The 25,897-nt window shown below is 39.7% G+C and overlaps 1 protein-coding gene across 1 annotated transcript in view; it reads right to left on the reverse strand.

Moving 5' to 3' along the window:
- Positions 1 to 4,769: 4,769 nt before the first annotated feature.
- Positions 4,770 to 25,897, reverse strand: part of npy2rl (neuropeptide Y receptor Y2, like) — a gene marked incomplete at its 3' end in the record, with an annotated part of 84,552 nt that continues 63,424 nt past the window's right edge. The window contains exons 4-6 of the mRNA XM_080898774.1: positions 11,746 to 11,911; positions 6,006 to 6,159; positions 4,770 to 5,354 (exon numbers count right to left, since the gene is read on the reverse strand). Coding sequence (XP_080754900.1) covers positions 4,770 to 5,354; positions 6,006 to 6,159; positions 11,746 to 11,911 — 905 coding nt within the window. The remainder of the gene's footprint in view (positions 5,355 to 6,005; positions 6,160 to 11,745; positions 11,912 to 25,897) is intronic.

Below are 25,897 nucleotides of genomic sequence, written 5' to 3' on the forward strand. Positions count from 1 at the left end.
ATTTCATATACTTTTTGTACATTTCTAGCTGCTTAATGCATGCATTCATAGGAGGAAAAGAGACAGATGAGGAGCTGAAACGAGGACAGAGAGAAACCAGTTCAGTGGGAGGGAACAGAGGGATTGTGGGATTGCTGGTCGGGTGAAGCAGTGATGCAGCTCAGAGAGAAAGGATCCTCTAATCGAAGGATTTAAAGAGGCATAGATGTCAGGAACACCAAGGCTCAACCCCCCCTCCAAAAAAAGGAGCTTATCTGCAGTTTTTGAAACAGAATGAAATTGTGTCTACTTTTGATTCGTTTTCTTTCACATCTCTATCTCTGATATGTATTCACCTTGTGCAGGTCGTTTTTCAATCAGCCAGCTGCACCAAATTGGTATGTTGATGAAACTCCTGCCAGGGGAAACCTGAGAGTTGGAATTACAATTAGGCAATTAAATTTTAGACTTAAAGAAACAACCTTTGGTAATAACAATTTGAACAAAGGAACTAATTAGTTCATAATTAACAGAAAATTAAGAGCAAACATTATGTGTGGAAACACATACGAAATGTTGATATTACTTGTGGGAAATATTCCTACCTTCCAAAAATAGTAAGTTTAGCCTTTTATTTATGTTACTTAACCCAGACCAGAAACACATTGATTCTTTTCTACAACAAGCTGTCAAGGCACATAGTGGGATACTTAAGGGCAAGAGAAAAGGGATAGTGCAAGACTGGATCAGCATGAGGGATGTGCTCATTATGCTTATTTATGCTTATTCATTATTTAGACATATCTTACTAACACTAAGCCCACCATATTAGGTCAACAGAAGCAGACCACCTGATTTGAATGTTGTCAATATAACAGGTGGCCATTATAAGTTGTCATATATATTGCCAGTAGTTGATTTCCCATTGAGAATACAAAGCATGCATGGTTACGGGATGTTTTTTTAACTTAAACTTGGTAGTAGTTGGTAGTTGGTTTGGATTGGGGTCACATCACGTTCACACCATAAACGAACCGCTAAGGAGTTCTTTTGAAACCGTACTAAGTTAAAGTTTTTAACTCCATAAGTTAATTGCGAAGATTGTTTATTACTAAACCTTACCAAGAAGTTTAAAGGTTTTAACTTGTTTCAAAAGGTGCAACCTTTATGGAAAATGTGTGCGGTCTACATTCCCATAGAAACTGTGCTTCAAGTCCTGCCTTTCATAATTTCCTTACTACTTGGGAAGTGCTGAGTGTACACAGACAAGCTAGCATCTTCAGTGCAAACCACAGATAACCATCGTAATTTGCTAGGAACCAATGCCAAATGAGTTTTTTTGATGGAACACTAAATAGATATTTGCAACCAGTTTCATGTAGCGATAGGCAGCATCCACTCACCAACCCATCAGGGAACACAATTTTTTTCCTGGTGACCCCAAGGGGGGGAGGGGGGGGGGGGGGGGCTGATCCAAAGGACTGTCTGATTGAGGCCCGATATTTTTAACTACCTGCTCTTCCCAACTGTTTCATCTTGCTGGAGGAACTTCCTGTCTATTCCTATGGCATAGGTCTTCGAAGGAAGGCACTGAAGCCGTTGATTGAATGAAGAGAAGATTTTTAACCGTTAAAGTATATTATTTTAATCATGTTTAATTATAAACACCCTGCTACTTTCTACCTGGATAGAAGACGAACATGTTAGAAATGGATGGATGGTTACCAGATTCTGTGGAACTTTTGAACAACAACAGTTGAGTTTTAGGGAACTTAGCTGTGTGACCTGAATGAATCCCAGTACATAAGGAGCAGAGAGAGGAAACAGGGCCGACTGCAGTAAACAATTTGATTGGCAGTTTGGTGGGTCAAAGGAAGTCGAGTGGGACAAAGCATTGCAAGCAGTTCACTGGCATTTGGATGAAAGGGCATTATCATTGCAGTACATTCATTTTCTGACTTTATTGTGTATGCTTCTGCCCTTGGTTTTAATCAGCTGCGATTCTTTTTAGCTCATTTTGACTCCAGCAATGACAATTGTGTTATGATTTTCCATGTGTTTGCTTTTTCTAAACATCTGTTCAAATAATCTATTGCAGCTTTACTAGGTTCACTTAAGTGAAATTTTATTTATATTCCACCAGTGGAACCACAGTCTTCTCAAGATGCTCATTTTAAGCATGGAATATTAAAGACCACCTCCAGCAGACCAAGCAGTGGGTCGCCGTTTTCCCACAATTTCCAGATGGCTGAGATCAGTGTTTACTTCCAGTCAGACTGAAAACCAATGCTTGAAATGTTCAATGTAAAAAGATGTGGATTAGTTGTTCCTAGGATTTGGGAATTCTTGGGTTTAACCCTATTTAGGAAGGCCTGAACAAAGGTTAATGTTGTTGGAGCCTTTAGAATTAAAGTGAACTCAGTCTGCTGACAGCTCTGGATATTTTGGCTCTATGATGAATCGCAAGGACAGGTCAGGTGCTTGTTGATAGTGTAGAGGCATAATATCTATCTAGGGAGTTGATGCAGGATTGCGTAGGCCAGCCTCTGCCTCTTGGAATGATGTAGCCCTATTCCCAGTGGTGTGGTAACACCAAACTCAAGGTGAATTGTGGCCTGACAAACAAAAGCTAGAGTGTAATGGAGTGCTAGAAAGAAGTTACTGTAACATCAGTAAGTAAGATATCAGGAGGGTCTATGACTTTGCTCACTTAAAGCCCATTTTATGTTTTGTCTTCATATAAAAGAGAAGTTGAATCATTTAGCTCTGGTTTGTCCTTCATCAGGCTAATCCAGAGTCTATGAGGCAATCTCAGCTGTAAGGCTTTCAAATTTGTAATTTGAATTTAATTTGAAAACTTTTTTAAATGTACAGATGTGGTACCTCTTGGTGAGGTTTCATGTGACTTTATGGTGAACACAGCATTACATTTAGCCTAAGCCACCATTTGGTTGAAGTTTGGTAGTTTTGTTTGGTTGGAATCCAAAGCTACAAAATCTAAGTAGATACAGGGTAAATTTGGTAAATGATTTCAATTTTCATTTCCAGAAGCTTCCATCTTTTTTAATGTCTGTGGACTGGAACTCATCCCAGATGGCATGACTTCATAGGCAAGGTATAGCTACAGTCTGCAAATGAGGACTTTGTGAGAACAGAAAGACAGGGAGGGTTCAGTTAGCTGATTTGTGCACAGAAATATGAATTAATAGACTACTAGTCATGACTAGTTCACAAACTGCCGTAAGACTGTGTTTGGAAGGGTTGACAAGATTTCTCACAAAACATTCAGTGGCGCTATGAACTCAGGAATCAAGATCATATTTTAACAGTATAAGTGACAAGATGAGCTTCTTTTAAAAAAGAAATTCATGGTGGAGGGCAAACGTAGTGCCCTAAATCCATGTAAAAGTCTATGAATAAACTATTCACTTGTGGAAGTTATTTGGAATTCAAAGCATCCATTAAAGTTATTGAAAAATGGCATATCTACCTAATGAGTTTTGCTTTAATGTAGCCAATCATATTTTAATGATATTTCTTCCATCTGTAATTGAGTTTCAATAAAAAAGACTTGGTAGACTGAGCAAAGATGAATAAAATAAGATTAATATTAGAAGCATAAAATAACGACCTGGTCTTTGTGTCTGTATAACTGGAAAAATTGCAATGTGATAAATTTATGGCTTCAGTAAGGTGATAAAGTGATCAAAGAAAAGGAAGTAAATCACTCAAGTTTTCATTTTATTCAAACATTCGTGTGTTAGCTTGAAAGTAGGGATCCTTTCTCTGATGTTTCTTTCTAAATTGGATACAGTTCATTTGAAATACCTTGTTTTTTATGTTGCCTCATTATCCCACATTTAACTCTTGTCTTTTTCTCCTACTGATCCTTTTATCACAGTTACAGCTTCGGCCCTTGTCTCAGATTCCCTTGCTCTCTATTCTCCGCCAATTAAAAAAAATTAAAAATAGCAACAAAGCATCTACCTTCTAATATGAATAATTTGACCACATCTACTTCTTGCCCACCTCTGTGTTTTCTGTTTTGCATTCCTCCAATCTGGCTTATTTTCAGATAATCCACAGCAAATGCACATTTTCATAACAGTGTTTGAAATTTCTCAAGCTTGCATCATGCATCCAAATTGTATCCCCCCCAGCTTTTCTTTTAATCGATTTAACAGTGGCCTAAAAATTCATACGCTTTCTGTAAGAGAGCACATTTGTAAACCACTGTGAATTATATTTTTGAGTTACATGTTTCATCTGTGGATTGAAGATGGAGAAAAAGCCCTGTGCTGACTAGATTTTAAACTCCATTTCTTTTGGTAATTTTTTTTTTTGTCCATAAAAATGTGCCTACTTAATCTGTTCTCCATACAGGCCTGCCCGCTTTTTTTAAGTGTCACAGATCCTTCAAACACAATTTCACCCTCAAAGCATGTCTTTACAGTGTGGGGATTTTCCATCACAGCAAGGTCATGTCCTCAGAAAGATGCAGTTTCAGTTGTTTAAGAAGACTTTGAGTCATTCAGCAGCTCCTCATCGTTTCTCCTGTCATTCTTCCTCTTCTAATCCCCAATCATCCCCGCCTTCTCCTCTATATTTGGGCTCTTTAATCCCCCCCATTGGCTCCCTCTCACTCGTGCCGTTTCTATTTTCTCACACATCTTTAGGTCTTCTTTTCTTCTGTCTCCATGTGCAATCTTTTGTCCTCTGGGAGACAAAAGAATATTCTTTTCCTTCCTTTCTCTTCCATGTCTTCCTCTCCTCCATCCCTCTTCGGCATCTCACACATCAGTGGCGTTGAGGCATGTAGACACCACATCCTGCGTTTCAAGGACTATCTTCTTTGCCCTTCTGCCTCCCCCTCCTGCCCCTCCCCCAGCGGGATGAATGCTGTCCAGTCGGCCACCCCTTTCCCTCTCGCCACCACTGCGACATTTAAAGACAGCGAGAAAGGCAGCGCGGTAGTTGCGGTTCATCCAGCCGTAAAGTAGTGGGTTTGCAAAGGTGGAGCACATGGCAATCACGTGGAAGACGGTGTAGAGCAGGCGGAAGTCCCGCATGTCCAGCACCGCGCTGTCAATATCAGTGGCCAGCTGGAAGGCGTGGAAGGGAAGCCAGCTCACGGCAAACACCACCACCATGGTCACCAGCATCTTGGTGGTTTTGCGGCGTCGGCGGTGGCGTTCGGAGGCGACGCTGCTGTTGACACCACTCTCTGCTGGACTGACATGACCACGCAATTTGGACCAGATGCGGGCGTAGGCAAAGGAAATGATGGACAGGGGGAGGAAATACTGCAGGATAAGCATGGAGATGCTGTAGATGGTGCCATCTGTGTTTGTCCCGGGCCATTTCTCCATACACGCCTATGACAGAGGACAGAATGGGATGTTTGGTTGAGTTTAGTCTGTGTTACATGAAGGTACACTTTAAATACCATGGTTAGGTTAGCCTCTTAATATCCCACAGGTCACTGGATTTAATTTTAGCCACATGGTTAAAAAGGCAAATCTCCAGAAACTAGAAGATGTAACATTAAAAATGAAGTCACATTTTGCCATTACAGTTTTTCTGCGCAATGTTTTTTTTTTTCTTTTCCCTTTGGGTATTCCCAATAGATGAGAAGTCCATACAAAATGGCAAGTCAATGTTTGCTCCAATCCAAAGGTAATCAAGATTATGTGATATATGATCAAAAGCTTTAGAAAAGTTACTAAAAAATTGGATTCTTTTGGCGACTAGATCAGAATTTTGACATAGTTTACATTTGATTGCAGTGACTGGAGAGGCTGGGATTATGAACAATAGGAATAAGGTGGGAAACAAGAGTTTGGAGAGGAATGGATGTAAGGAAAGAAAAGAAGGAAAGAAGGATGAGATAAAAGAGGAGGCAACGTGAGGGATGTGAGCAGCACCAGGAAGATCAAAGGGAAAGAATGAGGAGGGAAGTGAGGGGGCCGATCTGTACAAATATTTGATTCAGAAACATGGTGTTGTAGGTGTGTGACTGCATATACCTGTATGGTATGTCCAGGCTCCAGTGTGAAAGAGCCGTACTCTCTGAAGATGGCAAGAGGGCTAGCCAGGATGGCACTCAGCACCCATGTCAATGCTATCACTGTAAAACACACGTCCTTACGCATCCTGGTCTCCAGGTGGTACACGATACACCTGAAATGCAAATTGGTGCATACCAAATATTTATATAAACTTGAAATGTTCACATGAGGCGCACTTTATAGTTTCTTTTTCAACAGGTCAGGACACAGAAAACCACTGATATTATATCAGTTTCCTGATTTTTAGATTGCATTAGTTATTACCAGGAAGTTTTGTCACACTTTATTCAGAAAATCTTACTTTTCAGGGGGAACATTTGTAGCTATTTTTACAAGTTTTCAAAATCTGACAGTAACCTTCTGCATTCAAAAGTTGATCAATTCTCACCATATCCCCAACACAGCAGCCCCAAACGACAGTCTCCACTGTGTTTTACAGATGGCTGTAGACACTGACTGCTGCTCCTGACCTCCTCTGTTTTATAAAGATGATGATTTGAACCAAAAGCTTCAAATTCAGAATCATCACTCCATGAGACCTGTTGCCAGTAATTTTCAGTCATTTTTTTAATGCAATTTGGCATACCTCAGCTTTGTTCTTTCCCTTTTTCCCTTCCTTACAATAAACGAACAGTAGATGGATCAGCTGAAAGGCCAAATGGATCTCTCAGGCCTTTTGTCAGGATTTTCCCTATTTCTGAATTAATCAGTGCATTTACACAAACCTTTCATGGATTGAATGACCATGAAAAGAGGCCACAATAAATTGATTAGAAATATAAAAGATGGATTTAATCTCACCATAATGTCACCCATTAGTCAGTAAAGTCTCATTTTGAAGCTGGCCAAAGTGCAAGACCCAAGATAGAAAATTATGCAGCGACACTGCTCAGATAGAACAACGTCATCGTATAGCAATAAACACTTTTTGTGTGGTTGACACTACCTTAGAGTAGCGGTCCCCAACCCCCGGGACATGGACCGGTACAGGTCCTTGAGTCGTTTGGTACCAGGCCACGAGAGTTGAGGCTCGGGTGTAAAATTTATAGTTTTCAGGGTTTTTATCGTTATGTTTTTGATCGTTTTTATCGTTAACTCGGTTTCCCTTGGTCTTTTCCCGTGTGTTAAAAAGATATATATATTTTTTGGTACCGGTTCTATTTTGTTGTATTTATCCGCGACACCTTAAAGACCAGTCCGTGAAAATTGTCGGACATAAACCGGTCCGTGGCACAACAGAGGTTGGGGACCGCTGATATTAGAGGAAACTTAAAATGAAACCCCACAAAAGTAAGCATATATGTGAGTTTGGAAGTCATGCTGACTGTAATGTACAATCTGCGTAAACAAAGATGACAAAGAAAAATTCTCAGCAGGCTCATCTAGCAAGTAGCTAAAACATGCAACACCAACCCTAAACTGGGTGCATTGTTTGTGCAGTTTTTTTGTAGGCCAAGATCAAGTCCTTCTTTACAGCCAGAATCAATGCTGCAAATCTTTCTGTTTGTGGTCAAATCAGCAACACTCATGAACATAAAAAACACCCAACAAGCCAGTAGTGAAGGCCACTCACCAATTAATGTAAGCCGCATTGCAAAAAACTCATATTTCCAAATGTGTTTGTTTTGCTGGTTACAACTGAGGCTCTTTTCTAATCTACTGAATATGGAAGTCAATAAGAAACTCTTAACACTTAAGAAAAAACTTAAGGATAAAAGAATGAAACTCATTACTCTGACTCTCAAGTTTCTTGATCAAGCCTCCAGTGAGTACAGTGGTTTCACATACTCAGCACAAGTCTAGTGGGTCTCTGTGGTGATTTTGGCAGCCATCTGTTTATTGCTGCCCAGATTAAATTATAAAAAACTTCTGGTAAAACGTATTTTAGCTTTTACAATCCCTGCTGATAGAGAAAACAAAAACAGGGTGTAACATGAAATCATTATGGATGAAGTTTACAGCTGAGGCATCCTGACACTGAGGTTTTGTTTGGGCTTTGTGCTTTGGCACATCCAGCATGAAACATAATGAAAGTTACATTAAAGTTACAGCTTTAATGTAGCGTGGGTAGAAGAAAGAACTCTGTGGGCACATCACATTTAATTAAGTTTAATTAAATACTGCTGAAGCACAGAGCATGAACTCAGAAATTTCTCTTTGAACAATACTACATTAATTTACATGGTGAGTTAGTTTTAACTAAAGAAGGACGCCAGACACATTTGTACTTTCAGCAAATTTAACACCCTTATTCATACAGCCTTTAAATAAAGTTGGTCTAGTTGGTCATCATTCACCATGTAGAGGAAACGTTTTCTTTAACCCTTTAAGACCTACCATAGAACCAAGTCCGCCAGAGTTATCTTTATATTTTTACATGCTGCAGTGACATTTTTGGGAGCATTTCAAGTTGCTCCCAAGTATACATGAATACAACCATTATAGCCCAAACTTTAATAATATGTATGCGTTAAGTCTATAATAACTACATTAATTGCAACAAACTGCAATAAACTACAAAAAATTAAAAATCGTTTTTGTTTTTGTTTTTTTTTACATATATTTGTAGGTAAAGAAATTAAAGAGGTTTGTCCCGCAAAACTGTAAATACAAAAAAGTTGCACAAAATAGTTTCTAACAACAGGAAATGTATTTTGAGTGTCTTCATAGTTTTGTTTTTGAGATACACCAATTTTTATATACTGCTGGAAAAACAAAAATAAATATTATAATGCAAATTTGCGGGGGAAAAAAACAGCATTTGCATCAAAATAAACTATTTCCGGCAATTTGAGTTCTAAGCATCCTAGAAACTATTCAGACAAGCATGAAGTCAAGCAACACCAGTGCAGGCTTATAAGGTCCCGAAGGTAAAAAAACAAAAAAACAACAACTACATTTTCCACAAAAATGACATCACTTCCGGTTTTGGCCAGGTCATGGTGGACACACTATAGTTCGCGCTGACGTCTATTCCAAAGTAGGAAGTGTTACGAACAGCTGATCGAATCGGCAAAGCGTGTTTCTGGAATATTATGTTTTTGTTGCTGCAAATGCTTTTTATGCTGTTTTTGCAAAGCTATATGTGGAAGGAAACTGTGACTTAGGACAAGCTGATGACATAAAATGTAAGTACAACTCCTCCAGTTTCATATACAAAAGAATTATTGTGCTATCTTAACTGGTTCCGGATCTACAGGGATTTAAAAATAGTTACACAAAACTGAGCGTACCCGCTCCGACCGGTTTTAAAGGGTTAAGGTAGCTATTTTCTGTCATATGTATATATATTGTTACTGGGGTGGAGGCTCATAGTCAAAGTTTGAAATAATGAGGTCAGAGTATGTACAAGTACTCCCTTATATGGTCATCTTAAGCGCACAAGGGGGCAGCCAATCACAGGTAACCTGGCTTTACGCAAACTAGTCTTGTTTCGTACAGAAGATGAACTGAGGAGCTGCTAAGAGCTGCCAGGCCAAGTGTTTGATAAATCATGGAGAGCTACTCTTGCAGCTTGAATCTTTGCTAACAGGACCGTAGGGCTGTAGCAGGAGAGCAAAGTTTTAAAGCAATATCATATTCAAATCAGAAGAGTGGACACTAAAGTGCATCAAACAAGTCTGTAGACTGACTAAATGAGGTTGATTTGACTCTCTTGATGTTTTCTCAAAAAAACAAACAAAAGAAAAAAAAACAAAGAGCACAGATGCTTGGATCTTGAAAAGTGATCTTTTGTAAATTTGTTTGTCAGGAACCATCTGCCCAAAAAACAAATAAGCAAATGAAAATCTGCTTTACATGCAGAGGAGAGATTCGTTCGTCTGTTTGCAATCTTTGGACAGGTGGTGGAGAGAAAATAAGCATAATGGCCTGTTGCCTGTAGATACTGATGACAGCCACAGGAACATCCTAACATGTGTATACATATACACCACCACGTATAGCAAGATTGGTGCCACAGTTGCTCTTAATTAACAAGTGTTGGCCATTACCAAAAATAAATAAATCTATATTATAGTTTTTAGATGTCTGTAATGGTTTATCCACCAGTTCATGCAAGCAACATTTCAGTGCTTAACCCTTTACAGACAATGATTTCATGGTTCAGGCTTTAAAGAGTTAAAAGCCAGTCTGCAGGCTTATAGAGGTTAAAATGAATAATCTGTTGTTCATTCTAAAGTCACTGCATCACTGCACTTAACACCTACACTCCAACTGCCAAAACAGCAGGCAGCCAAAGTCTAATTGTGCCGTTAGCGGTGCAGTGGCGGTATGACAGAGTCAGAGAATCTTCACTGTAATCCTCTTTTCTCTGGGCCAGGTGTATTAAGGTGGAAATGGATTTTAGATTTGTCATTAATATGACGTCAGCTCACAGCGAGGAGGTGAAAATCTGCAGGGGAGCACAAACTGATTGCATTTTCACAAAAGATCTGAGAAACGTCATGTAGAAAACAGGATAGATGTGAAAATGTGAAGTTAATTGATTACGATGGCCATCAGAGCACGGTAATCTAGCTGTATCCTTTCCCTGAGAATAAGGGACAGTCAACGTGCAATAATAATCTCCAGCTACATACATCTGTATATATAGAGTATTGGTGGGGTTATCTCATTTCCACCCCATTCCCTTCTGAACGTTACCTCCAAATGAGGTGTACCTCGCTGTGGATGTTATATAACTTTTCATTCACTGGGATGATACTGCACTCTGTTTCAACCATTTGAAATGTAGTTCAGAGTGATTAAAAACAACAGCCAAGATTTTCTAATTGGCAGTAAACCCAAAGTGCAAAGTGCAAAGAATGTTATTACTTAGTCATAAAGTACATTGATCTTCTTTGTTAAGTTTGACAGGTTTTATTTCTGTTTGCAGTATTTTATAAGGATTTAAATTCTTTTTGTGCTTGAAAACATTTGTTTGCAAAAGTTTCCAAATTTCTCCTCTGCAAGTATTGAAAAGAACCTTTTGACAAACATAACTAAGCAACAGAAGAGCTGCTTTTGCCGAGCTGTGGATGGACTCCAACTCTTTGTTCTGTGCTGCAGCCTTGGTGAGTTCTGCGTAGGATTACATGAACCAGTTCTCATTGTTCAGGGTCTCGTTGGCGTGGCCCTCCAGTTCACATAAGATGAACTCTGCAAGAGAACAAAGACCGCCTTCGCAGCTGCAGTCCAGGACGGTGGAGTTGGAGTTCATCTGAACGTGCGAAGCAGCTGAAGAAAACTGGATCTCCAAGATAAGGAAGTAATCTGGACAATGGGGAAAACAGGAACACGGTGCCATTCTAACACATGAAAAAAAAAAAAGAAATGGCTTAAATGAGCCATCAAACCTACTTGTGTGGAGGTGGATCTACTGACTAACCAGTACCAGTACCATGGATACCTATGGACTTTATCCATAAAGTCAAACGAATCATATAAGTATAGATTGAAAATCTGTTTACTGTCACGTCAGACCATACAAAGTAGAAAAAAAAACTCTCTTTGACTTCTTCTTTTTGTTTGATGGACTTGCCTGTTTCCAACATTATGCACTGTCATCAATTGTCCACAGATACCCAAACCACAGATAATAGTGATATAAACACAATTAGAATCCAATGTGCCCGTCTCTGGTTATGAAGCAGGTGAAACAGGTAGCTCACCAGGAAGATCGTGAATACAGATTACATTTTCTTTAAGTGTCACCCACCTGTGGCGGTCCAGTGCGATGACGTTGAGCGTCACAGTGGAGACATGCACGGTGAGCCCCTGGGCGTAGGGCAGCAGGAAGCAAAGTGTGCTACCAAATTTCCACTCACCCTGCAGGGTGTAGACGAGGGTGAAGGGGAGGCACAGAGTGTTGACCAACAGGTCGGCTGGAGATAGACAAGAAGAAACATGTTTGGCTGTAAAAGTTCTCATGAATACATAACAGAAAACTTCCACTAAACTAAGTTATACAAATGCAACTTATGTTGCTGTCTGTGTGCCAGGAGGCACTGGAGGCAAAAGTTAAGCAAGTGTGTGCATTTTGCCTGCCTTGGATTTACTCTTGATAAAGTTGGATAGTTTAGCTTTTTCCCAACTTAAGGCACCAAATGCTATTTTCGGATCCAGCATCATTCAGTGTCTTAAGTTGAGGAATTTCATTAAGCATTGTCTGTTGGGCATATGGAGTCTTTTTTTTTATTATCGCTATCGCAGGGCATTGCTATACAGGTAAAAATGTTTCTGTTCACCGATTACTCACCCTAAAAATTTAATGCAGTGTTACCATTTAACTCATAAAGGCACAAATATAGTATGATTACGTCCCTTACTATCTTTCCCATTTTATTTTTGTGTTTTTATGTATATGAAGAAGAACATTGCTTTCTTCTTTTGTCTGCTTCTCATCACAAACACATTAAACTCGTTCTATTTCTGAGGTTAATTTTCTCTGAAATTGCTGCAGAAATTCTACACCACCCACTAAACTCTCTCCCTTTGTATCTTCTCCACCATCATAGATAATTAACCGGGCATCCAGCCTTAACTGTCTCAGCTGTTTGTTTTTTGAGTTTTTTTGTGTTGTTTAAAAAAGACACACTTCCCCTGCAACAAGAGGGCAAAGGATAGATGAAAAGAAAAGGGAAAAAATACATGAGCTAGAGCATGCACCCATGATGATATATAAAAGAAAATTCCCCTCTCGCCCCTGCGGATGGTCTATCCTTCAAGCTCGGGTCCTCTACCAGAGGCCTGGGAGCTTGAGGGTCCTGCGCAGTATCTTAGCTGTTCCTAGGACTGCGCTCTTCTGGACAGAGACCTCCAATGTTGTTCCTGGGATCTGCTGGAGCAACTCACCTAGCTTGGGAGTCACCGCACCTAGTGCTCTGACTAACACTGGGACCACTGTTACCATCAACCTCTACATCTTCTCAAGCTCTTCTCTGAGCCCTTGGTATTTCTCAAACTTTTCATGTTCCTTCTTCCTGATGTTGCTGTCATTTGGAACCGCTACATCGATCACTACAGGTGTTTTTTTCTATGAGTTGTTGTCCTGACTCGCCCTTGCCATAGCATGTGTGTTGTACCTTGTCAATCTCTAGCTGTGAGCAGTCCCTTCTTCTGAATGTTTGAACAATGAGCTAATAATTGTTTCACCATCAATGTGGATTTTGGCTCTTGAAGATTCCATAGGTCCCTCATCCTATTCATGTAACACCTTCCGTTATTTGCGTAGTAGTATTCCAACAATGCCCTGTTTTCGTCTCTTGCCCACTGATGCCTTCTTGTTCCAGTAATCCATTTCTCATCGGGTTGACCTGGTTCCTCAACACCTGGCCCGGACCTTGTTGATCAAGGCTTCATATTTATCTCTCTCGCTCATGTCTGCGGTAGGCTTGCTTAGCATGGGGGATCTAGCCTTTAGGACCCTTACTGGAGACAGATGCCCCAGGCGGGAATCGAATCGAATTGCGACTCCCGCTCCGAAAGTGTGCAGTCTTTGACCTACCACACTTCGAAAAAGGTTCAGGCCAAGGTTTTGCATTTCATGCCTGCTTTCTTCTCATTAGCAATTTACTAGGAAACAAAAAATGCATATTAATTATTATTGTTTTCAAAAGATTGTTTAAATTTACTGTTTTACAAAACAACAACAACAACAACAACAACAACAACAACAACATCATCATCATAAACCCCACATGAACACCTGGGATATGTTGGCTTTCACGTTGGTTTATGGCTTCAGCTTTTTCCAAGTGTTTCATCTGTCCTGTTCTTGTCCAAGTTCTCAAAATGTAGTCATTATCCCAAATACAGAAAAAAAAATGGAAGGGTTGTTGTTTAATGCAGTGGTTTTATTTGTGATCCTGACTATACACAATACTTTTGTAACACTGAGATCAGCTTTCTTTTCTTTTTCTTTTTTCACTCAAACACAATCGGCTCATTCCATTAAAGATGCCACAATTTTTCAGTGTTACGGTTGATGTGAGCCCAACTGTTGCTTAAGATGCTTTGTTTTAATTGTAAATGTATGACTCTCATAACATTCAGTTTGTTACACATAAAGCCCTCTTGATGTAACATTTAGCCAAAATATTGACTTCAGACTACAACCAACTCAGACAAATGGCTCCACAAGCTTAAAAATGACTAGCAGGTGGAACAACTACATAACTGGGTCCAAGGTGTCAAGAAAGAAAGAAAGAAAAAGAAACAAGTAAGGAACTTTGATTGTGTAGTTTACTTTACACCTCCATCACTTTGAGTTTTGACTCAAAAAAATCATATTGTGCTGTAGCTGTAGTCTCTTTTCAGCTCAGCAACTTTCTGACACCTGCTCCCTGCCTGTGACTCCATATCAGTGCTGGTGTGTGGATTCAAATGTCAAAATGAAAATCTTTGAAAAGAGTTTCTCCTGGTAAATTCACCTGCAAATATGGAAAATCGGTCCCTATATTTACTTGTCCAAACCCCATGTGTAGAGGTCCTATGCTCCAAACATACCCTGACATCTCTCCCGATTTTGTCAACAATAAAGTCTCCAAAAACTGGTTTGATTATTTCCTTTGGTTTCTAAACAGGTTTGTGAATATTTATTCTGCAGCTAATTAAACTGTAGAAGTATGATATATGTATGATGCCTGTGTGTTTTAATTTGATGCTAAAGGTTATTTTTAAAAACATTTTCATGTGTTTTACCTGATGTATCTTTGCCTCTTATTTCTCCCTCTGGGTCTCTCTTTACGGTTCGAATCTACCACATTTTTTCTGCACTGATGACACCAAAAGCAGGTCATATCTATTAAACAACGTTCAAGTTTTTTCAGACTAATTAAAGGAAAAATGGCAACCGCAGTAAAAACTCTGCTGCTAATTCCTGTCCGATCTTGTGTTTTTCTTGCCTACTGTTGTTATATAACCATATAATCGTCTTTTTCCTCCTTTATCCGCGATGTTCCTTTATAATTGAATTTTTACATGTCATCAATGAGAGCAGATAAGGCCGTGGGAGCACTGAGCTTCTCAGGATTCATTGAGTCATGTGAGGATACACGCAGAGACAAAGCGACTTGTGAGCATCTGAGCCGCTGTCCCTGAAACATCAGACATGGAGAGACGCCATCTGCCCGGAGAGCTGCAGACGGACAGATTGTACACATGATCAGTACAATCAGATTCAGTTCTCTATGTGTGAGCATCAGCGGGGGCAGCAGCTGGTGCCGAGGGGCAGTCAACATCTGTAGATTCATGTCTATCAGACACTGATGTTCTGCACATGCCTCAATTTTAATGGCAATACAAATGAAACCATGCAAAGAATTTAAAAAAAGCAAAAAACTGAAAGATTACTTTACTAATCCATGTGTAAAATAACCCCTTCTCACTTAATTTCCTTTCGCTGCTCAGCTCTCACACAGTGGCTCAGCTAGAGTGGAGCGTGCTTCTGTCCTCTCAGTAAGTGAGGTAGACAGTAGACAGCGGTGAGGAGGGCTGTGCAAAACCAAAACACATAAATATGCCTGACACCCGTAAACGAAGCGGCATTTGGCAGCAGTTTAAAGACGCTTTTGTCTTGTCTCGACTTTGTCTTGGTCTCGATACCCTCTGGTCTTGGTATTGGTTTAGGCGGTCTTGACTACACGTCTACATATTACTTACCACACTTTGACCAGATGGTGATGCTGGCAAATTACATCCAAAAACTATATGTGTGCAATGGAAAGACACATAGAGAAAACAACACAAATATGGTCCACGGGTCCAGTTTAGGTAAATTGTAAATGGATTGGTTCTTATATAGCGCTTTTCTACTCTGAGCACTCAAGGCACTTTTCACAACTTGCCTCATGCACCCATTAACACAAGCACTATTTTCTACACTCCTATGTAAGTACTCCATCTAACATCCACACACATTCATACTCCAATGGATACACTAGAGAGCAACTTGGAGATAGTATCTTGCCCAAGGATATTTGGCATGCAGACTCCAGCAGAACCACCAACCTTCCGATTTGTAGTTGACCTGCTCTACAACCTGAGCTACAGCCACCCAAAGGTGAAGCCTAATAGACAGCTAGCAGATACAGACACCTGCATCAGGATATTGCTCAATCAAATCAGATTTCCCCATAACTCCAGTATCCAGAAAAAATATAGAGTTTTTATGAAGGAGGAAATTAGCTACAGTAATTACTTTTTGTACCTAGCTGTAAATTTGCTTATTTCTGCAATAAAGCTGGACATTTAAAAATGGGAGCCTATGGGGATTAACTCATTTTTACAGCCTGTCTCAAGTTAACATTTGAGAAAGTGCAGCTTTCAGCACATCCACATTGGCTTTTATGTTACAGCCATGGGTTGGTGCTTGTGTTTGATACTGCTGCCAATGTGCATTACACTAGAGTAAATCAGACTCCAAAAGGTTTGTGATCCCCTCCAGAAATAAGGTTTCTTTGAATTCAATAAATCCTGCTGTAATCCAAACAATCAAATCCTGACTGAATGCTTCCATCTGACTAAAGGCTAAATTCTGCAAAAGTCTGTATGTTTTTTAATTCCTCACCTGAAGGACTAACAGATAATCGACTCTGCACTGTTATTCTTGTTCCGACTGGACCACCTGCTCTCCTGACTGATTCTCTACCGGTGTTAGAGATAGCATAAACAACAGCTGCAGCTGTTTCAATCGAACCTTGTATTCGACATCTAATTAGATGTGACTGTTTTTTCTGGTACATGAAGCCCCCACAGGGACTGTCCCCGGAAGGAGGCCAAGGCTATTCTGCAAATCTCTGAACCATGTCAGTTTTTGATGATTAAATTTGTGATAAGGGCATTGTGCCAGATTATGTTAGGACAAAAAAGCCATTTGGGGTTGAGCTGATTCTGATGTTTGCCCAATGCTTTCCTTCGGTTTTGTAAATTTTGGCCTGCTGCTTCCTGTGATGCTTCAGGGCAAAGACAGAAAGGAATGAAGGGAGACGGAAAGAAAAAAGACAGCCAGACACACAGTGAAACATGAATCAGCTACATGAAATAAGTAAGACTTCAAATAATTTTAAGATAATTTTGAATGAAAAGGAGCAGTCATACAAGGAAGACAGAATACCATCAATATTCATAATAACCTTGGAAAATAGAATGAAATTGTTTATTTGTGTACCTACAATCGGCACGTTACAAAGATGAAAGGGTGATAAGACCTTAGTTTATGTCCTGTTTTGTGCTTTGTTTTATTTTTTATTGCAGTAACTGATTTGTTTAATTTGCATTTGCTTTTACTTTAACTTGTTCATTTGGTTTAGGCAGTAAGAACTACTCAATAAATAGTTATTTTTAGGCAATAAGAGCTACTTGGTTGGGTTCAGGTACTAAAGACAGCCCAGTTTTAGGTACTAAGAATTACTTGGTTAGTTTTCAGTATGAAGGAATACTCAGGTAGGTTTTACACGTATGGCCAATTAAGTACAACCAGCATATATTTAGACTAGCATCCTTTTAGGGTGTGAAATGCTTGCCACCCAGTGACATCTTTCGATATGTGCCAAACCCTTGTGACCCTGAATTGCATAAGTGGATTAGAAAATGGACAAACTGATGGAGTTGGGATGTCAAAACTACTTTTTCAATGCCCTGGAATGAGAGCGGCCTGGTGATTAAGCATATTAAAGTATATGAATGAGGCAGCCACACTAGATCATCTCTTTGTGCCAGCCACAAAACTTGTCTGCTCCATCACAGCTAAAGAACTAAAGTAATAGTAGATGAAAATTCAAATGTCATTCATATTAGCTGGAAGGGTCAGTAAATGTTTTCCTCATTGTGTTAATGCTGGAGGCGTAGCTGCACCAAAATCAGACACAGTTTGTACTTTTCTGTTCTGATGTGTCGGGGTAACAATCGCACTTCAGAAGCTAGTTAGTCCGCTCAAAGTCATCCGATGTCCAATAATGAGACAACAGCCACGCTCCCATCAAGACAACCAGACAAAACTCTCAGCAGAGAGCCTGAGAGAATTAATGAACGAGAGGCAGCAGATGAGCCTGTGGGCGAGGAAGTGCAGTGCTTGCTTTGTTTATCACACACTGCCTGACTGCTCCTGTTTTCATGCAGGGGAATTGAACCGACAACTTTCTAGCTGCTATCTTTCTACCTTCCTGCACATTTCACAGTACATCGGTCACATCGCTCGCTCTCTGTTTCCTTCTGCGTTTGATTTTTCTTTCACAGCAGCCCTGTCTTTTAATTCAAAGGGGGCTTTTTCAGATGTTGACAAACTGAAAGAGGCTCAAATATGAAAGGAATGTGCCCATTAAATGTTCCAGCGCACCCTACATTTGTATAAGCAAACTTCTCTGGTTCGTTTTTGAATAATATGCCTCTAGCAAAACCTTTAAATCTAATTAAATTGCAACAGGACGACATAACTATTAATTTCTCCATACATTCCTTGACAGACAGACAGCATCTTGTTACAGTCAAAGGACAAATTTAGGGGCTGCACCACTGCAGTGTATAAGTGAATAAGGACTATTTTGAACTGTGAATTGGCAAAGGAAATGTAGAGTCCAAGTAGAAAAATATGAAGCTGAACATCATAGAATAGATCTCTAAGCGACTATAAATCATGACAAATCCTGATGTGAAAACATGCTTCTGAGTGCACTGTAACAGAGAAGCACTTAAAGACCACATCTTCCATCAGTGGTAATGTTCTGTTTTGCAGTTTAAAGAGTGGACTGAACCCTCATCCACATTTTAGTCGGTCTGTTCTTTGCAGAGGTTCCACCTCTCTGGCAAGCTAATAAAATTTGGTGGGCTAATTTTTGTGTAAATTTCTTGAAAGACAAATCTCCCACTTTGCGAAACCACTGGACTGTCTGTTGACTTAGTGTCTTGTGATGCAGCCAATATCTGGACCAAGATTTTAATAACCAGTGAATTTAAGGATATCTTCCCCCTTTTGCCTCTACATGGACCATCTATTTCCATGGAACCAAACTGGTCAAATGTGATTGATCATTTAACCTCAAGAAACAAACAGAAAACAGCAAGCGTTCAGTACCAACAAACTTGTCCCCTGCCTGCAGATTCATATGCATATATTTGTTTATTACATAACACCACCTGATCTTCAGCTTGGAGGAGGAATAACATTAATCCTCAACAGAACCAAATGTCAGGGGGTTCAATAAGCATTAGTGAAGATTAGAAAACAATCTAACAAAAAAAGAACTGATAAAAAGTAGATTATAAGTTATCTGACTAAAACATTGACCAATACCAAAGAAGGTTTAAAATGATGCCACAAATTCAACCATTATTATAGGAAACCAGCAAGCATCATAGGTCAGAATTTAGGAACCCTTTCTGCCATTGCTCTAATACCATGGTTTTTACCCTACAATCCTCTTAAAGCCTCAGATCCTTTCAGTAAAGGTTCATGGATTCAAGAATTCAAGTCGGTGCATTAATCTAAAGTTGCTCTTAATCTAAAGCCATATTCTATAAGAGCACTGGCCATTATGGTTGTCCATGTTTTGATAAGAACTGCAGTTTCAAAATAAGTAAAATGCTAAAAAAAAAAAAAAAAGTTTAATGGTTTATATAGTGAGGCAGCACGGTGGCACAGTGGTTAGCACTGTTGCCGCACAGCAAGAAGGTCCTGAGTTCAATTCCACCATCAGGCCGGGGTCTTTCTGTGTGGAGTTTGCATGTTCTCCCCGTGTTTGCGTGGGTTCCCTCCGGGTACTCCGGCCTTCCTCCCACCGCCCAAAGACATGCAGCTTGTGGGGATAGGTTAATTGGATAATCCAAATTGCCACAATGTGTGAATGAATGTGAGTGCGAATGGTTGTCTGTCCCTGTGTGTTGGCCCTGCGACAGACTGGCAACCTGTCCAGGCTGTACCCCGCCTATCGCCCTATGACAGCTGGCTCCAGCGCCCCCCGCGACCCTGAAAAGGATAAGCGGAAGTGAATGGATGGATGGTTTATATAGTGGTGTCTCTAACAGTTGTAGTTTTACATCCAAGATTGGTTCTTTGTTCCAGTTCTAGCCCCCGTCAACAAGAGATGACCATGAAAATGACAGGAATTTAGATTCCATTGGCTCATGGTCAAAGTAGCTCCCAGAGATAATAACCAACTATAGCCAAACAGTGAATTTGTAGATTTTACTGGGGAAGTACCATAGATTTAAGTAATGGTTGGTTATGCCACAGCAGAGATACATAATTTATCATTTAAATTACTATGATTTAATAATTTATATCATTTGCTTTTGTTTATGTTTGACAAGGTTTGTGGCCTTGCCCCATGTGTCACAAACCGTCTGTTTCTGGAGCTGAACTAAAACCACATGAGACTCCGCTTACTGTCATCAACTGAGTGAGCTGTAACGCATTTATACGGCCGTATTACGTCTATCACTATGATAGGTGGAAAAAGTAGTTCCTATCCCATAATATATTTACTCTCCATTGTTATACACTATGGAAAAACATTTTTTTATGTATTTCGATGTCCTGTATAATAGTAACCTTACTTATAAAAATTCTATTTTGTAATAAAGCAGTGCAACAGTTTGTTTTATTTAAAGTCAGTACATTTTACCATCAGTCACTTTTAGTTCAGCTTCTCTTTTCTGTGCTTTGTTTCAACTTCCTTTCAAATGTTGTTCCTCTGGCAGCCTCATAATTTTTTCCTCTTCCATTTTCTCTCCCGGTAAAATACTTCTCTCATGACTAAATGAAAGTAAATGGAACGATCTGATATCGTCATGTTGGTGTTGTTCCCACATCATCATGAAAATGTTCTTCCAGGTTCAACATTGCAAGTGACCAATCAGAATGTGTGACGTCATACTTTTGCGACTTCGGGAAAAACCGCCTTAAAACAAAAACCTGTACTCTGTCCGCCGATCAACGGACCCTGACCCTAACCCTAACCCTTTAATAAACGCTAAGCAGAACTGATATTGTCCTTGCAACATTGGAATTTCATAAATGCACGAATGGCTTGGCGCGCAAAAGAATAACGTCACAAGAATGTGATTGGTCACTTGCAATGTTGAACCTGGAACAACATTTTCATGATGATGTGGGAACAACACCAACACGACGATATCAGATCATCCAAGTAAATGCTTGGTCTCAAATGCTTTTCATTTTCAGCCGCAGGTCTTTTCTAAGACACTGCAGCAGTGTTTGTAACCTTTAAACCTCTCCTCATGAGCAGGCCCAATTCTAATTAACAGCTCAGTTTTTAAAATGTTACCCAGTGAAAAGGCTAAAATGGAAAGGCTGTTCAGGACTACTGTGACTGTTTCATTACTTTTTTGCTTTCAAATCTCACCCTGACCTGCCGGAGACAGCAACATGCTATATTTTAACATGCTATACTATATTTTCAAAATTTTATCTACTGAGTCCAAGGTTGCTCAGTTTGGGTGCACAGTTTTAGAGCATTTTTACAAAAAGCAGCCTCTGGCACCATGAAAGACTCTCAGCAGCACTTTCATTCAGATTATCATTTCTCATACTCAATTTCATTCGTTATGATATAATGTGCTAAAAAAGAAAGAAACTGACATCTATCACTTTTCCTCTCCATCAGTGAAGGTGTGTTCAGCTGGAAAACACAAGCATCTAACTTCTTCAGATGTTATAAGCAAACGGTGAAGATGCCAGAAAAAGATTTCAAAGGCATGAAAGCTGTGCTTGTGTCCTGCCAGACGGATGGGGTACTGAGAGATAAACTGAGCATGACTGTTTATGCAGACTGTCATATCTGCTTGTGTCATGTCTCAGTTTTATGTAACGTCTTTATGCGCTCACTGTAGTACACGCATCCCTGAAACTCTGGACTATTTGCCTGGATCAGAGCAGAATATACTGCTCTCAGGCTCAGCATGCCACAAAAGAAAACAAAAGCTCACCATATGCATTTTACACTATATGAGCAATTTATCTCTAAAGTTATTACATCAGCTCAAGGGAGACTGGTGAACCATCTGTAGCATGCAATACGGGTCTATTGTGGTGAGAGAGAGCTAAGAGTACAGGAAATGCTGTCATGTTACTAGTCTATCTGCAGTACCCCCTCACCTATGGCTAAGAGCTCAGATACATGTAGTAGAAATGAGCTGCCTCTGTAGTAACTACTAGGGATGGGTACCGGTATCCGGTGCCATTATGGCACTGGTTCTGACATAAACGGTAGTAACCAGACTGAAAGGCAGCGCACATTTCGGTGTTTTATTTCAGTGCTTTTTTTTTCCTGAGATGTCACACACTTTGGATTCCAGCCAATCATTTTACCTTTGCAAGCGTAGTAGGCGGGCCCAGGTACGTACGTCCTTTTAAAGCAGAGCTACAGATTAAAAATGCCCAAAGCAAAGCGGTCAAAGTCTGGCTGTACTTCACAGCAAAAGATGCAAATTCAGCAGCCTGCAACAAGTGCTTTAAGGTGATACTGTCAAAGGAGGTAACACCTCAAATCCGATGAAACACCTGGCGACGCATGGCGTTTTTTTTAAAAGCCGAGAAATGCACCGTATTTGATAGCTTGCTGCGAAACCTCACACCGTGCACATCTACTGCAGGTGTGGTGCCTCTTATCGGACCCGGAGTTAGCAACATCCCCCAAAAACCCGAAGAGGAGAGTCCTGGCCCCTAGCCCTGCCAGTGTAGCAGAAATGGGGACGGATGATGATGGCAGCAGCAGCCGTTCTTCTCTGCATGAGTAGCTTAATGTTGTTCGTGTGTAATTTCCGTTGAGTAGGCTAACCATGTTATTACATTAACAAATGTAAGGTGAACTAGCAAACACCATCATAGTTACATGCAGCTGTCTTCTTGTTTGATGGCAGATACTCCCTTCACCCTGGCCAAAAAGGCTAAAATGACCAAAGAAAAAGTGGGAAACAGCTAAACATGAGAGGTTTTTGGACAAAGTTTGTGTTCTTGATTCTTTAAGCACCGGCACCATTTCAAAAGTACCGGTTTGGTACTGGTATCGGATAAAACCTAAATGATACCCATCCCTAGTGACTACAGTGACTAGCTCAGAGTAGAGCTGCTACTCCTCTACACTGAAAGGAGCAAGCGGAGGTAGTTTGGGCATTAGATCAGGATACAACCTCGGGACCCTTCCTTGGAGAGGTGTTTTATGCATCTCTTACCAAAAGGAGAGCCTGGCCAGACCCCAGGGTCTGGGAAAATGTCTCTTAGCTGGCTTGGGACAGCCTCAGCAAACTAGAGCATGCACATATATAATATTGATAGAATATCCGCTACAACCCGCGTTTATCAAATCACTGCCAATATCCTACACATATATCCATGTTACATCGAACCAGGTAAGCTTTGAGGTAGCCTTTCAGCTTTTACCCAGTGCTAATCATAAGGGATTATCTGACTACTGTGATGTTCAGTCTAGTACTGTATGGCATTTATCCTACAATATAAAACACCTTATTGTGAACTGGATCTAAATTAATAAAACTGAGCCAACATATATATAATGCCACTGATATTATATGTAAGCCTAGCTAGATGTGCAGTGACCACAGTGCATTGTGAAGGAGTGAAGGAGAAGGAGTGCAAGGAAGTAGTAATGAAAAACATTACACTGAGATTTAACTGAGGATTTAATTTGCAAAACTTGCAAAAGGCAAAAATAAGTTAATAGTGTTTTTCCAGGACATGAACAGTAAGTATGTGTGAGCATTTATTAATGATGGCCAATGGTGGATTTTATTTTGCATCCAATTTTCTCTACTCCTCTCAGAACAAGCGAGTCTCGGGGCTATATAAAGATGCTTCTGCACACGAACACACGTAGAGTTAGGCACACACACACACGAGTAAGCAAATGGCGTTTGATCTAATTATTTTTTTCTTTTTCTTCATTAGCTCATTTTGTACTTTGTGACAGATGGAGAGGGGATGCCAGGGACCTCACAAAGCTGATTGCAGCGCCTCAAAAAGCTTAAACCAGAAGGCATGTAGGTCATCGAGTCACAGTTAAAGAGATTTTAACAATACAACACGCGGTTGTTTCTGTCTTCATCTTGCTGCTTTATAAAATAGTCATATGCTTCATTTAAAAACAGTGAAGTGGTTGTGAATTTAAAGGATCTTAGCTTAAATGTACAGCAGTTCTACAATGAGCTGTGACTGCATGTAAAGTTGTTTATCATTTATTATAAATAATAAAACTGCAATTAACTATTTACCACCTTATTTTGTCAGCATTGGACGAGTGTAAGGAAGTTCCACACTCATAACTGCACGATAGCGAGATGTTACTGAACTAGTCCAAGGGGTTCTCAGGTTTTTGGGACCAAGGAAAATCCGGTATAGTCCTAAAATAGATTAAACTGCTTTTGACTTAGCATCACTTGTCACAATCACATCCCTTTCTATTACATGCCTCGACACAACTGAACAGATTTGCAAATGATTGCTCCAAAGACAACATGTGAGAGAGTTATGGGCATAAAATTGTTGTGAATCATCCTGATATGAATGGATATTTTAAAGATGCATCGCAATATTAACCGTAAAATTAATCACATCACATTATCTTTTAGAAGTAAGCTACTTTTCTTTCTGCTATATAATTTGTGTTTACTTCAAACATTAAAATCAAGTCAGGATGGAGTTCAGCCTTTCTATGTGTGATTGTTGGTATTGCGATGTTTGTCATTTCTAGTACTTTTTTTGACTTATTTTGTTGGCTTGTGGGGCTTTTTTATTGGCTGTTATAGTGATGGTTGGGTTTCTATTCTTGATTGGTAATTTTTTTAAATACGTCCAGTAGCGGTGGTAAGGTTTTTCTGTTTTGTTTGGTTTTGTTTTTGGTTTATGTTGGATGATAATTGCTATTTTTGTGGATTGTCAGTCCTTGGGACCTTTTGCTGTTGTTGATTGTGAATAGCTGCTGTTGTGGTTGGGTTTTTCGTTTTTGAATTCTGCTGGTTGTTTATTATGTGTTGTGATCATTTTTGTTTTGGTAGATTCTGGTGTTAGTCTTGGTTGTTAATTTAAATATTATTCAATTATTGGTTTTTGTTAGGAGATAATGTGTTTTTTTCTACGTTGTTGGTTGCTGGGCTCTCTGTTGTGTTTTTGGTTGGTAAAAGTTTCTGTTGTGGATTTTGCTCTTTTTTAGTTTTTGGATTGCAGTCTTTGTGTTTACTGTTGATTATTGTGGTGAGTTTCGAGGGGTTACTCTTTGTGTGATGATTATTGATTTTGGTTGTTTTTGCAGAGAACTTCTCCATGGGTATTAATGAAGTACACATTATTATACCCTCGAAGTTAAATCTTAACCTTTCCCAAACACAATGTACTACTAAAGGAGGATCGACTCACACAGCGTGGAATTTTTTAGACAATAGTAGAAGTCTGTAAAACAGAGATCTATGATAGTTCAGCTTTTTAAGCAACAGCAAAAATAGGAGGAGGCATTTGTGTGTCTTTATTAGATTTATTGACAATAACAAACAGTCTCTTTGCAGAGATTCTTTGTCTGTGCACTCTCATCTTAACACGCCTTGTAGTACTGATACTTCTCTCTCTATGCAGAAACATTTTACCTGTCCATCAATGTTTTTTGTCTTGTTTACTGCTACATCAATGCTCCCTGAAGTGTATGCTCTGAATAAAATATATTATTGTGCTTCTTCAGGCCTGACGAGCTCTGACAGCTAAGGCAATTTCCCTCCCACGTCACACTCCATTACCTCTCACAGTTTGTTAAAATTCATTAGCATGTGTGCTGATGTGGTGCTTATAAATTCACCTGTTTAGTTAGTCGTTTCATGTTAAGTCATGCATTTAGAAGACTAAATTCTCT

This window comes from Rhamphochromis sp. 'chilingali' (genome assembly GCF_963969265.1).
Source record: "Rhamphochromis sp. 'chilingali' genome assembly, chromosome: 1".
In the NCBI taxonomy this organism is placed as follows: domain Eukaryota; kingdom Metazoa; phylum Chordata; class Actinopteri; order Cichliformes; family Cichlidae; genus Rhamphochromis; species Rhamphochromis sp. 'chilingali'.